Source organism: Aquarana catesbeiana, linkage group LG06 (assembly GCF_042186555.1).
Source record: "Aquarana catesbeiana isolate 2022-GZ linkage group LG06, ASM4218655v1, whole genome shotgun sequence".
Classification (NCBI taxonomy): domain Eukaryota; kingdom Metazoa; phylum Chordata; class Amphibia; order Anura; family Ranidae; genus Aquarana; species Aquarana catesbeiana.
In genome coordinates, this window is record NC_133329.1 from 395,246,340 (window position 1) to 395,261,405 (window position 15,066).

The 15,066-nt window shown below is 44.9% G+C and overlaps 1 protein-coding gene across 1 annotated transcript in view; it reads left to right on the forward strand.

Annotated features, from left to right (window-relative positions):
* The window catches only part of AAMP (angio associated migratory cell protein), a 55,100-nt gene that overhangs the window by 19,229 nt on the left and 20,805 nt on the right, over positions 1-15,066 (forward strand). The window contains exons 7-9 of the mRNA XM_073634386.1: positions 1,161-1,244; positions 13,230-13,345; positions 13,877-13,980. Coding sequence (XP_073490487.1) covers positions 1,161-1,244; positions 13,230-13,345; positions 13,877-13,980 — 304 coding nt within the window. The remainder of the gene's footprint in view (positions 1-1,160; positions 1,245-13,229; positions 13,346-13,876; positions 13,981-15,066) is intronic.

Genomic DNA, 15,066 nt, shown 5'->3' on the forward strand with positions numbered 1-15,066 from the left:
CCCATTCACACTGGGGCAGTAGGGGGCGTCGGCGGTAAAACAGCGCTATTTTTAGCGCTGTTTTACCGCGGTATTCGGCCGCTAGCGGTGCAGTTTTAACCCCCCTCTGGCGGCCGAAAAAGGGTTAAAACCCCTCCTTATAGCGCGGGTATAGCCGCGGTATAGCCGCGCTGTCCCATTGATTTCAATGGGCAGGAGCGGTTTAGGAGCGGTGAATACACCGCTCCTTCACCGCTCCAAAGATGCGGCTCGCAGGAGATTTTTTCTTCTCCTGCCAGCGCACCGCTTCAGTGTGAAAGCCCTCGGACTTTCACACTGAACGAACAGCGGAGGCTGTTTTGGGTCGGTTTGCTGGCGCAATAACGCCTGCAAACCGCCCCAGTGTGAAAGGGGCCTTACAGTCCTTATGGATACAGCAAGTTTGATGTAGTTCCCAACATGTTTCGCCCTCAATATGGGCTTCCTCAGGGAATGCTGTCCACTTAGGATGTAGGACAAATTATATAAACTGCAATCAATGGAGATTCAAGGATTCTACAAACTCTACAACAAGCCAAAGGGCTGCAGGTGACCTTAGGAGGTATTTAATTAAAAATTTCCAAGACAGGCCACTCGTATATAGAGCTGTAGTCCTGTAGAGTGTATGCGTGTCCCTGTGGTTCCTAGCCGGATATTTTTTAACTAATGTAAAATAAAATGTTTTTTTCTTTTAATATGTATATTTTTTAGATCTATTTCCTAGTATACACACCTTTTTACAAATTCCACGCTTACTCCAATATCCTCAAATAACAGTTTCTCTTGATTAGAAGGGCAGAGTGAAACCTCCCACACACCAAATTGCGTTGCAGGTAGCCAAAAAAAAAATTTGTTGTGAATCTTATATTCCAATTGTAAATCTCTAAATGTTCTTCACAACCACTTTAAATGTCAGCTTGACCTGCACTATGAATCGCCTTCTTGCTTTTTATAGGGTGAGCTCTTTGGAAATAATTGTATTCCCTTTTTTTTTTTTTTTTTTCACTTCTTATCAAAATAATTATTTTGATATTGCTAAAACATCAGTTTTAATACTCTTACCCTAGATGTCAGTGTTATCTTGTCGCATTTGTTTTTCTTTGTTCCACAGTAACTTTTGCTTCTGTATTCTTACATCACAGGTAAGCAAGCCGTGGTGGGTTATGAAGATGGAAGCGTGAGGATATGGGATTTAAAACAAGGGAATGCAATACATGTCCTCAAAGGTAAATATGTTGGAAGTTTTAAAGTAGAACTTTGGGGAGCAATTAGACATTGATATGATGTTCAGCATGAAAAGTTACCCCTGTGTGTGTATTTTTCATGTTATTTCCCTTATAAACCCCATTAAATACTTGTAGATCCTGCCAGAGCTCATTTTAGTTAGAGGGTGACAGCACTAGGCTGCTTCTTGAGAAAATACATTGTTGTCATCCTTAAAGGAGTTGTAAAGGCAGAAGGTTTTTCTATCTTAATGCTTTCTATGCATTTAAGAAAAAAAAGCCTTCTGTGTGCAGCAGCTGCCCCAGCACCCCCTAATACTTACCTGAGGTCCCTCTGTCCAGCCACGTCCACGAGTGTCTCAGCCATCCAAGATTCTCCCGCCCTGATTGGCTGAGAGACAGCAGTGGCGCCATTGGCTGCCACTGCTGTCAAAGTCAGTTAGCCAATCAGAAGAGAGAGGGGGTGGGGCCGGGCTCCGTGCCTGGACACAGGGAGCTGTGACTCGGCTCGGGTGCCCCCATAGTAAGCTGCTTGCTGTGGGGGCACTGAACAGGAGGGAGGGGCCAGGATCACAGAAGTGGGACCGGGCTGCTCTGTGTAAATCCACTGCACAGAGCAGGTAAGTATAACATGTTTGTTATTTTTATTGGGGGGTAAAAAAAATAAATTTTAAAGTAGAACTATAAGCAAAACTTTTTTCTTTCTCGAACATCACGGGACACAGAGCCACAGTAATTACTGATGGGTTATATAGGTATCACTGGTGATTGGACACTGGCACACCCTATCAGGAAGTTCAACCCCCTATATAATCCCTCCCCCTTGCAGGGATACCTCAGTTTTTACGCCAGTGTCTTAGGTGATGGACGTGTAAAGATGTCCTGTGCTGAGCTCCAAAGGGAATATCCTAAGATCCTATACTGGGGCAAGCCAGGCGAACCGGATCCATTCAAAGTGTCTTTTCATGGCCGAATTGAATGGTACCCGGGCCTCGTGTCCGAAGAAACGAGGTTTTACCCGTAATGCTTCTCTTTTTAGAGAGCTGGACCCCGCAGATCAGAAAATGGCTTTAAACTTCCTAATTTCTGGCGAGGTGCTTTACGGTCCCAGAACTGTTGGATCCCCCTACTGATGGGGGCCCCAGTCTCTGACGTTTTTTTTCAAACGGAGCCCACCGTGAGAGGTGAAGATTGGGTCTGTGTAAACAGCACCCTGCGGCTGGATAAGGTAAGAGGAGATTCCACAGAATTTTTGAGTTCTAGTGGCTTTTCTCCTTTAAGGTAAATGCATGCTATGCCTATTGTGACCACCGGGGGCTGCTAAGAGCACAAACCTACGCATGCTGAATGTCTGTCTCAGGTGTTGTAATCGCTGTGTATGTCCCAGCGTATCAAGCAGGCTGCAAGCAGGTAAGGTGGATGGGGGGATTTCTCATGTTTGAATGTTCCCCCCCAGGCTAGAGAGGGGCCACAGGGGTCTAGAAAGTGGTTATACCACCCGGGCTCTGTGGCCTAATGGCCACCATCTCTGAAGATAGCCGTTCAGGCAAATCTTGTTACCAGTCTCCCTCCCCCCCCCCCCCCCCCCCCCGTCCCCAGCCTTTTCTCCAGAGCATGACAGGAGAGTCGGCAGTGTGGGAAGCGCTCGTTTTTTTCAAAACTCGAGGGGGGGGGGGGGGCGGTAGAGGAGGGGGCGGGATGTCAGCACAGAGTGTTTAGACTCCCACTCAGGCCAGCTGCAGGCTATTAGAGGCACTCTGTACAGGTGCACTCAGCCTTCTGAGAGACACAGAGCTGACGGTCGCATGTAAGGTGGGACACAGGCATTCTCCTAGGCAGCATTTACTGAAGTAACACCAGACTGAGCATTGGGTAGCAAGGCTTTTAGCCAGACTACATCGCTCAGCGGACAGTGTTCATTTGTATACCTCACACCTTGTTGCTTTGCACTATGGGTAGAAGAGGTTCAAGCACCCCAGGAACCAGAGACACTAGGGGATCTCGTTCAGGTTCTGAGGGCCCCCTGTCGGCAGCATCTTTCCCCCCTAAAGATGGGCCAGGGACGGCTAGCCAGGGAGAGCCATCGGGGTCAGGGGCTACACCTGCTTCTGGCACTTCAGCCCCTGTATATATTACACAAGAGGTTTTTTCCTCAACCATTAGTGGTCTAGAGGAAAGATTAATGGCCGTGATTACGTCTTCACTCAGTGGAAGAAAACGCACTAGGCTTTCCTCTGTTCCCCAAGACCCTCAGACAGAGGAGCTCTGGGATAAAGGAGATGAATCCCTTTCAGAGGATCGGGATGGGATGGATGATTCCTCTTCGGAGGATTCAGGTGGAGAGGCACCCTCTGCGACTTCCCAAGAGGAGAAAGTCTTAGTGCAGATCCTCACTGGATTGGTCCGCTCCACATTTAAGTTGCCCATACCTGAAACTGCTAAAGAATCCTCTTCTGCTTTGGGGTCACTGAAACCTTTCCAAGCAGCACATGCTTTTCCTGTTCATACTTTACTTGAAAAGCTTATTTATTCTGAGTGGGATCACCCAGACAAACGTTTTTTTCCGCCGAGAAAGTTTTCAACACTTTATCCGATGGAAGAAAAGTTTATTAAAATGTGGGGAATTCCGGCTATTGATGCCGCCATTTCCTCAATAAATAATAGCCTGACTTGTCCTGTAGACAATGCTCAGATGCTCAGGGATCCTGTAGATAAAAGGATGGAATCCCTATTGAAGGATGTTTTCTCCTTAGCAGGATCAGTGGCCCAACCTGCAATAGCAGCGATTGGAGTCTGTCAATACTTGAGAGACCATGTTAAGCAGGTCATCAAAGTATTACCTGAACAGCAGGCCCAGGGGTTTGCTAACCTTCCAGCGGCCTTATGCTTTGTGGTTGACGCCTTTAGAGATTCTATCGTGCAAACCTCCCGTCTTTCACTGGGGTTGGTGCATATACGTAGAATCCTATGGTTGAAAAATTGGTCAGCCGAAGCACCATGTAAGAAGCTACTGGCTGGGTTTCCATTTCGTGGTGCAAGGTTGTTTGGAGAGGACTTGGATAACTATATCAAGAGAATCTCTTGTGGGAAAAGCACTCTCTTACCTGTCAAGAAGAAGAGTAAGCGTCCCTCTTTCAAACGGACTCTTTCCCCAGCGCCGGGGGCTTCAGCCTCCAGGCAGTCTCGACGGCCGCCTCCATCGGGGTCCAGAGACAAGAGTCAACCCCAGGGACAAAAGAAGTCCTGGGGAAAGAAGCCTACTAGGCAAAACACTAAGACCTCTGCATGAGGGGGCGCCCCCGCTCACTCGAGTGGGGGGAAGACTGCGACAATTCTCAGAGCTCTGGCAGGAGGACTTCCAGGACAGATGGGTAGTCTCCACGGTAACCTTAGGGTACAAGCTGGAGTTTCAGGAATTCCCTTCTCCTCGGTTCCTCAGATCAAATGTTCCCAGAGACCCAGAGAAGAAGCAGTCGATCCTTCTAGCGTTAGAGCGACTTTTGTCGCAGGAGGTCATTATGATAGTTCCCGCAAAGGACCAGGGATTGGGCTTCTATTCCAACCTTTTTACGGTCCAAAAGCCAAATGGGGATGTCAGGCCCATTTTGGACTTAAGGGATCTGAACCGATTCCTAAGGATTCAATCCTTCCGCATGGAATCAATTCGAACAGTAGTTCCCACCCTGCAGGGAGGAGAATTTCTGGCATCAATAGACATCAGAGATGCATATCTGCATGTGCCCATTTTTCCTGCTCATCAGAAGTTTCTGCGCTTCGAGGTAGGAGGGCGCCATTTCCAGTTTATGGCTCTGCCCTTTGGGATAGCCACTGCACCTCGAGTGTTCACAAAGATCTTGGCTCCTCCTCTGGCCAGATTAAGGGCTCAGGGTATAGCTGTCATAGCATACCTAGACGACCTGCTCTTGATAGACCGGTCGGTAGCCTCTTTGAATGGAAACTTGAGGACCACGGTCAGGTATCTAGAACACCTGGGTTGGATCCTCAACTTAGAAAAGTCTTTCCTAAAACCAGTAAGAAGACTGGAATATTTAGGTCTGATTATACATACAAGCCAGGAGAAAATATTTCTACCCCAGGCAAAGATCACTGCTTTGAGAGAGCTGATTCTGACAGTAAGGACCAAGAAGGGTCCCTCAGTCCGCCTTTGTATGAGGCTACTAAGGAAGATGGTGTCTTCATTCGAAGCAGTTCCCTATGCTCAGTTTCACTCAAGAATGCTGCAACACAGTATTCTGTCGACCTGGAACAAGAAGGTTCAGGCATTAGACTTTCCGATGCACCTGTCGCATGCGGTGCGTCAGAGCCTCAATTGGTGGCTCATACCCGAAAACCTGCAGAAGGGGAAATCCTTTCTACCGGTTACCTGGACGGTGGTAACAACAGATGCCAGTCTGTCAGGTTGGGGAGCAGTTCTGGAACAGGCTGCGGTCCAAGGGGTATGGTCCAAGACAGAGAGGACCTTACCCATCAACATTCTGGAGATCCGGGCGATACATCTAGCTCTAAAAGCCTGGACTATCAGGCTACAGGGTTGTCCGGTCAGGATCCAGTCCGACAATGCCACAGCAGTGGCTTATGTCAATCATCAGGGAGGCACCCGGAGCCGAGCTGCTCAAAAAGAGGTGAACCAGATCTTAGTCTGGGCAGAGATGCATGTGCCATGCATATCGGCAGTTTTCATCCCGGGAATAGAGAATTGGCAGGCGGACTATCTAAGTCGCCAGCAGTTACTTCCAGGGGAATGGTCTCTGCATCCCGACGTCTTTTGGGCCATATGCCAAAGATGGGGGGTTCCAGATGTAGATCTCTTTGCATCCCGATTCAACAAAAAGATAGACAGATTTGTGGCAAGGACAAAAGATCCTCTTGCATGCGGGACGGATGCGTTGGTGATTCCGTGGCATCGGTTCTCACTGATTTACGCATTCCCGCCTATTCTGCTACTACCACGACTCCTTCGCAGGATCAGGCAGGAAAGGAAGTCGGTACTTCTGGTGGCCCCCGCTTGGCCCAGAAGGACTTGGTATGCAGAAATAGTAAGGATGACGGTAGGTTCCCCGTGGACCCTACCGGTACGCCCAGACCTGTTATCTCAAGGTCCAGTGTTCCATCCTGCCTTACAAACGATAAATTTGACGGTTTGGCTATTGAGACCCACGTTTCTGAAGAGTCGTGGGCTCTCAGGTCCTGTCATATCTACCTTGATTAATGCAAGGAAGCCAGCTTCCAGGATGATTTATCATAGAGTCTGGAAAGCTTATATAACCTGGTGTGAATCCAGAGGTTGGCATCCCAGGAAATATGTCATAGGTAGAATCCTTGATTTTCTACAGATGGGATTAGAGATGAAGCTGGCCTTGAGTACCATCAAGGGCCAGGTCTCTGCTTTATCAGTATTATTTCAGCGGCCACTTGCTTCGCATTCTTTGGTCCGAAACTTTATGCAGGGGGTGATGCGTCTTAATCCTCCGGTTAAAGCGCCCCTAAACCCCTGGGACTTGAATTTGGTCCTGGCTGTGTTACAGAAACGGCCTTTTGAACCAATAAGTCAGATTCCTTTGGTCTTGTTGACAAGGAAATTAATTTTTCTGGTGGCCATCTCTTCTGCTAGAAGAGTATCAGAATTAGCAGCCCTTTCCTGTAAGGAGCCTTATTTGATTATACACAAGGATAGAGTGGTACTACGCCCTCATCCTAGTTTTTTACCGAAGGTGGTTTCTGATTTTCATTTAAACCAAGACATTGTTCTACCTTCCTTTTTTCCAGATCCCTGTTCTCCGGAAGAGAGATCTCTACATTCGTTGGATGTAGTAAGAGCAGTTAAGGCCTATCTAGGGGCAACTACTCAGATCCGCAAGACGGATGTTTTGTTTGTGCTGCCAGAGGGTCCCAATAGAGGACAGGCAGCGTCAAAAGCTACCATTTCTAAATGGATTCGACAGTTGATCATTCAAGCTTACGGTTTGAAACAGAAGATTCCTCCGTTTCAGATCAGGGCACATTCCACAAGGGCTATTGGTGCTTCTTGGGCAGTGCATCACCGGGCCTCTATGGCTCAAATCTGCAAGGCCGCAACCTGGTCTTCAGTTCATACATTCACCAGATTCTATCAGGTGGATGTGAGAAGGCATGAGGATATCGCCTTTGGGCGTAGTGTGCTGCAGGCAGCAGTACAGGGTCCTCAGGTCTGATTGCACCCTACTTGGTCGTGGTTCCCCCCCCTCAGGTAGCATTGCTCTGGGACATCCCATCAGTAATTACTGTGGCTCTGTGTCCCGTGATGTTCGAGAAAGAAAATAGGATTTTTTAAAACAGCTTACCTGTAAAATCCTTTTCTTTCGAAGGACATCACGGGACACAGAGGTCCCACCCCTCTTCTAATACACTATATTGCTTGGCTACAAAACTGAGGTATCCCTGCAAGGGGGAGGGATTATATAGGGGGTTGAACTTCCTGATAGGGTGTGCCAGTGTCCAATCACCAGTGATACCTATATAACCCATCAGTAATTACTGTGGCTCTGTGTCCCGTGATGTCCTTCGAAAGAAAAGGATTTTACAGGTAAGCTGTTTTAAAAAATCCTATTTTTTTTTTCATTTTGGATAGAGCAAATGGGGGGGGGGGGGGGGTAAAGCCCTATCAGATTGTTTTTCACCATCTGTGTCCCATTGAAGATATTTCCCTTCACATCATGTCTCATAGCCAAACAGGAAGTAAGAGGGAATCCCTGCAAATTTAGGGAATTTCTTGGGGACCCCCAGGTCACTAGACGTGTCCCCATTGGAAGATTTCCCCTCTATTACTTTTCTGGGGACAACCCAAAATTTAGTGATTTTTTTTTTTTTTTTTTTTTTTACTTTTTACTTTCAGTAATGATAAACAGGACAAATAGAGAGGGTAAATCTCCTTAACGGGGACGCAGACAGCAATAAAAACTGGCAGGTGTTCTAATTCCTCTCCACTATCCAACACTAAAGTTTTGCCTTTAGCTATACTTTAAAGGGGTTGTAAACCCTCCATGTTTTTTTTTGTTTGTTTGTTTGTTTTTTTTATAAATAACAAGCATGTCTTGCTATCCTCCACTGTGCAGTTCATTTTGAACAGAGTGGCTCTGATCTTTAACTTCTGGCGTCCCCCTGGCGGCGCTGGTACCTCCTTCCCGCATCGGGTGTCCACTTTGGAGAAACGCTCTCTTTGGTGGACACTCGCTCCCGAGTCCTGCTTTTGCATGTATTCACACAGAAAGCAAGACTCGGCTCGGCGCTCATGCCATTGGATTTGATTGACAGCAGCGGGAACCAATGGCTGCACTGCTATCAATCTATCCAATCGGGACGCGAGACACGCCAGCTAGATCTGGTGTGCTCGTTCCCGTCCGGAAAAAGACAGCGTTCAGGTAAGTAAAACTGGGGGGCTGCAGCACTACAGAAGGTTTTTCACCTTAATGCATAGAATGTATTAAAGTGAAAAACCGTGAGGGTTTACATCCCCTTTTTAAAATGGAATTTGTATAGAAACCTATAAAAGTGACGGCAGAAAAAAGACAGAGTAGTCCAAGTCTGCCTTTTTTTTTCTTTTTTTCTTTTTCTTGTTCGTCCTAAGCATGTTTGGAGTCATTCACACTCTTAGTCAACATTGATTATTTTTAATCTTTAAGCTGCTAGCACTAGCAGGTAGGAAGGTGTGTGTTTGTGTGTGTGTATATATATATATGTGTGTGTGTGTATATATATATATATATATATATATATATATATATATATATATATATATATATATATATATATATATATATATATATATATATATATATATATATATATATATATATTTTGTGTGTGTATAAGTCGAGGCCCTAATTTACCACAAAAAAATGGGAAAAACGTATTGACTCGAGTATAAGACGAGGGTGAGAAATGCGCAGCTACTGTAAGTGGAAAAAGAGGGTCAACTGTGCCCATTTGCAGCCTCACTGTGTTCATTTGCAGCCATAGGTCCCCCGAACTTCAAACTCGGTAATTAAGGGTTCCTAGCTGCAGCCAAAATTTGGGGTCTCTGAACCCAAAGGGTCCCGAAATGACATTGCTGCAGATAGACACAGTTGACCAACTTTGGGGCCCCGTATCTCGGGGCCACTTAGTGCTAGGAACCCCAAATTTGGTGTGCAAACCCACCATAAAATATCCAAAGCTGGGGTTTCTAGCACCAAGTGGCCCCGAGATACAGGGCCCCAAAAATCTGTTCAGAAAATGTCAAGCACTTTTCTGCAGCAGAGAATGACATTTTCCAAACCCGATTTGGGGCCCCGTATCTCGGGGCCACTTAGTGCTAGGAACCCCAGCTTTGGATGTGTTATGGTACCAGTTCCACTGGGTTTGCACACCAAATTTGGGGTTCCTAGCACTAAGTGGCCCTGAGATACGGGGCCCCAAAGTCAGTTCACAAAATGTCAAGCACTTTTCTGCAGCAGAGAATGACATTTCCCGAACCGATTTTGGGGCCCCGTATCTCGGGGCCACTTAGTGCTAGGAACTCCAGTTGTGGTACCAGTTCCACTGGGTTTGCACACCAAATTTTGGGTTTCCTAGCACCAAGTAGCCCCGAGATACGGGGCCCCAAAATCGGAAAATGAAATTTTTTGCTGCAGAAAAGTGCTTGACTCGAGTATAAGTCGAGGGGGGCATTTTCAGCACAAAAAATGTGCTGAAAAACTTGACTTATACTCGAATATATATAGATATCTCTCTATCTATCTCTCTCTATCGCTCTCTATCGCTATCTATCTCTATCTATCTCTAACTCTATAATTTTTTTTTCTTCAGTTACTTCCTAGCTTCCAGGCCTAGACAAAAGATGCCATACATCCCAGGAGTCTTGACGGGAGGGGCTTCTCAGCTTAGTGCTCCCTCCTGCCTGCATGCCTGAGCAAAGGGCAGATGGATTCCAGAAAGAAAATGCTACATAAAGCATTTGCCCTTACTCAAGATGGCCACAACCAGAAGAGCTAGGGGGGGGGGTTCAAAGTGATTTCTCAACAAAATAATGTATTGAGAGAGATGGATGGATGAGGGGAGTTTGCTTTGAATATTACAAATGAATTAAATAGTGTTTTTTGATTGTAGTGCTCGGATGCCATGTAGGTCTGCTTTAAGTCTATGGTGACTGCCATCTCTGTAATTCAATGTTTCCCATACTCCTTTTATTTGTGTGTCCCCACCATATCAGATGCAGTGTAGTTCCACTTTAAGTAGGACACTAGGGAGGTTGTGTGTGTGTGTGTGTTTTTTTTTTTTTCCCACTCTGGCAGATAACTTTTCGTTACTTGATCGTTCCAATTCTTGCAAGGGTGATGTAGCCAGTCCCCACCCCCCAGCACCCTGGGATATACCTCACACATCCCTAAAAGCAGCAGGGCCTTAGGTGTCAAAACTCTTGCAAGATCTCTCAACACAATGACAACCTATAATGTTACTGTTGAACAAGAGAGATGGAGATCTGGCGCCATGTTTTTGTTTTTTTTTTTTTAAAAAAGAGGAAGGGGCAGGCAGGACTTTTAAGGTACCAAGGAGTAGAATAATCAATCGATTTAGAAAAATATTAATTTTATTTAAACAACTCTTTAAAATCGCAGTAAACATTTGCAAGAGTCATGTATTATTTCTTTTGACATGTAAAACCACTTCTTATAGGGCGTACACACGGTCGGACTTTGTTCGGACATTCCGACAACAAAATCCTAGGATTTTTTCCGACGGATGTTGGCTCAAAATTGTTTTGTCTACACACGGTCGCACAAAGTTGTCGGAAAATCCGATCGTTCTAAACGCGGTGACGTAAAACACGTACGTTGGGACTATAAACGGGGCAGTGGCCAATAGCTTTCATCTCTTTATTTATTCTGAGCATGCCTGGCACTTTGTCCGTCGGATTTGTGTACACACGATCGGAATTTCCGACAACGGATTTTGTTGTCGGAAAATTTTATCTCCTGCTCTCCAACTTTGTGTGTCGGAAAATCCGATGGAAAATGTCCGATGGAGCCCACACACGGTCGGAATTTCCGACAACACGCTCCGATCGGACATTTTCCATCGGAAAATCCGACCGTGTGTACGGGGCATTAGTCTACATGTTTCGCTCAGAAGAGCTTCTTCAGGAATTTTTTGGAAGTGTCACATGAAGTAATATATACTATAAGAGAAACAACAATTGTAAAATGATTATGCTTGAAAATTGCCATGAATAAAATCGCATGGCATGTCAAAAGGACATACCTAATAATATATTTTATAAAGAGGCTTAATCATACATTATACAAAATACATTTTATACAAAATAATGATGAACTGAAGATGAATGTCTACCGGATGCTCGTATTCATGAAGTATTAATTTTTGATTCATAAATTGAATCCAAAGTGGGATTTACAAAGTGAGAAGACCTTTGGTAACCAGAGAGAGAAGATAAAATATCAACATATTATTATAAATCAAAATAAGACTCCGAAGTGTGGAGTAGTAAGTAGGGCAAAGCATTTACCTTGATTCTAGATAATAGAGAGGAACCAATTAGGGATGGAAGATTAAAATTGGTTCCACTGTTTCTATTATCTAGAATCGAGGTAAATGCTTTGCCCTAAAAAACACAGGAAGAGACAGCTGGCTCCCAGAGGCTAAGTGTGTAAAAATGGGGGTGTGAGACAAACATGCAGTGATAAAGTAGTGGGGGGAGAAAGGGACAACGCAGGATTTGTTCAGCTTGTGAAAAGGTTTATCCTGGATAAACAATCAATGGTGAGTGACCTTTGGAATATACAGTGCCTTGAAAAAGTATTCATACCCCTTCAAATTTTCCACATTTTTGTCATGTTACAACCAAAAATGTAAATGTATTTTATGTGATAGACCAACACAAAGTGGCACATAATTGTGAAGTGGAAGGAAGATGATAAATGTTTTTCAAAATTTATTACAAATATATGTGAAAAGTGTGGGGGGTACATTTGTATGGCGCCCCCCGGAGTCAATACTTTGTAGGATCACCTTTCACTGCAATTACAGCTGCAAGTCTTTTTGGGGATGTCTCTACCAGCTTTGCACATCTAGAGAGGGACATTTTTGCCTATTCTTCTTTACAAAATATCTCAAGTTCTATGAGATTGGATGGAGAGTGTCTGTGAACAGCAATTTTCAAGTCTTGCCACAGATTCTCAATTGGATTTAGGTCTGGACTTTGACTGGGCCATTCTAACACATGAATATGCTTTGATATAAACCATTCCATTGTAGCTCTGGCTGTGTGTTTAGGGTCGTTGTCCTGCTGGAAGGTGAACCTCCGCCCCAGTCTCAAGTCTTTTGCAGACTCTAACAGGTTCTCTTCTAAGATTGTCCTGTATTTGGCTCCATCCATCTTCCCATCAACTCTGACCAGCTTCCCTGTCCCTGCTGAAGAAAAGCATCCCCACACACTCTTCACATTTATATTTATATTCATATTTATTTGTAAAAAAAATTGAAAACCATGTATCATTTTCCTTCCACTTCACAATTATGTGCCACTTTGTGTTGGTCTATCACATAAAATTCAAATAAAATACATTTATGTTTTTGGCTGTAACATGACAAAATGTGGAAAATTTCAAGGGGTATGAATACTTTTTTAAGGCACTGTATTTTTCAAGTTCCTTTTTAACTTTCCCTTGGCAGTGTAAATAGTAGGTGGTCTATGTACTTTTTAAGTATACCAGTGCTCATCCAGTGCAGAGCAACAGGTTCACTTTGGGACCGGCTCTGGCATCTACTAATTCTCTCCCCGCACCCCCCCCCTTGCTCTGTTCACACGGGGAAGCAAAGCTACATAGCCAGTACTTCAGAGTATGGGAGGAGCAGGTGACTTGCCTTGTTCAGCAATGCCTAAGGATTAAGGTTTTACCCTTTCTGAGTGTCATCTTCTTGTCCCTTCTCTAGGCACAGATGGTCATACCCGTCCTCTGACATGCGTGTCTTCAAATGCCGATGGAAGTCTCGTGCTCACGGGCTCTGTGGATTGTGATACAAAGATGGTGAACACGGCCACTGGAAAGGTGAGGTCCCTTTTTCTGCCCCGACACTATGGGGTCGATTTACTAAAACTGGAGAGTGCAAAATCTGGTGCAGCTGTGCATGGCAGCCAATCCGCTTCTAACTTTAGCTTGTTCAATTAAGCTTTGACAAAAAAAATAGATATATATATCTATAGAGAGAGAGAGATTTTTTAATTTATTTTTTTGTCAAAGCTTAATTGAACAAGCTAAAGTTAGAAGCTGATTGGCTGCCATGCACAGCTGCACCAGATTTTGCACTCTCCAGATTTAGTAAATCAACCCCTTTGTGTCGCACAACCACGAAGGCACAGCAGAGTTCTAAAAGATGTAGCATTTAATCATTTTGCCGCTGCCACCATAACTGTTGGCGGCAGCAGTACTGGCATTTAAATAAAATCCAACCCAATCTGTAGAACACTTCCTGGGTTTAGAGCTGTCATACCCCGGTGTCTTTAGCTGGAGAAGTAGCGCTCTGTGATCGATGAGCTTCAGCAGATCTATTTCACACATTTTGTTCTTCTTGCTGTACAGGTGGTCGGTTTATTCAAGACAGAAAGCAACGTATCCAAAGCCTCAAGACGGGAAGATGGGGAGTCCGAGTCCAATTCTGTGGAGTCTCTGGGCTTCTGCAATGTGTAAGCATCTTTGGACGCTGGTAGTCACCATATTTTTGTTAGACTGTGTTTGTTTGTGCCACTGAAATGTTACTGGCTGGTATAATTTCTATAGGCATTGCCTACATGGTCTTGGATACACATGGGCTCCCCGTGGCTTTTAGACATTTAAGCTTTTAGTCCCGAATGCAGTTTGGGGGTTACACACCCACTCCTGTACACCTGTCAGGTTTTTTTTTTTTTTCATGCAGGTGTCTGTGCAGCCTTTGCATCTGCATTCACCGGCTGTGTGCACGCTGCTTTGTGCGCAAACGCCTGTCATGCATGCCAGCGCTCATTTGAATGAGGCCCCAAGTAAGACTCCAGTACTTTGACCCACCACCCATTTCTAACCATCCTCCAAAGCCCCCACCACCCCAGGTGTACCTACCTTTTTTCCCCACAGTCTTCTAGCTGGCGTGGTGCTCCAGAGGTGGGCATTTTTTTCCAGGACTGAGCAGCGCTCACATATTGACTAGGGAGCACCGGCCAGCCCTAGAGTACTGTGAGCCCAATCTAATAATGTGCGAGTGGAGAGTAGGCTGGGTTCACAGTAAATGGGCAGAATTATATGACCATACTGTCACCCAACGGGGGGGGCCAGAAGCGCCGGCGAGGGACCCAAGAAGAGGAGGATCGGGGGTGCTCTGTGCTAAACCATTACACAGAGCAGGTAAGTAAAACATGTTTGTTATTTTTTAAAGAAAAAAAAAAAAAACAGACTTTTAGATCCCTTCCTCCTTTAAAGTGATACTAAAGTAAAAAAAAAATGTTTTGGAATTCTATGTATCAAAAAAACAATGTAAAATTTACATTTTACCAGCCCTTAGGTGTGATGGCTGCAATAAAAAAAAAATTTTTATCTGGATCATTCCTGCCAGTAACAGACTTCCTGTCCCAGGGTGACAACTCTCACTCGCCATACTGTATGTTTGTATGTTTGGAGTAGCAGTACTGTCACCATAAAACAGGAGGGAAAAACTGAATTTGTCAAACACACATTACAAACTATTTTCAATGGGATATTTGACAGCCCAAAAGGAAGCAAATAAGAGAAGTTGTTGGGGT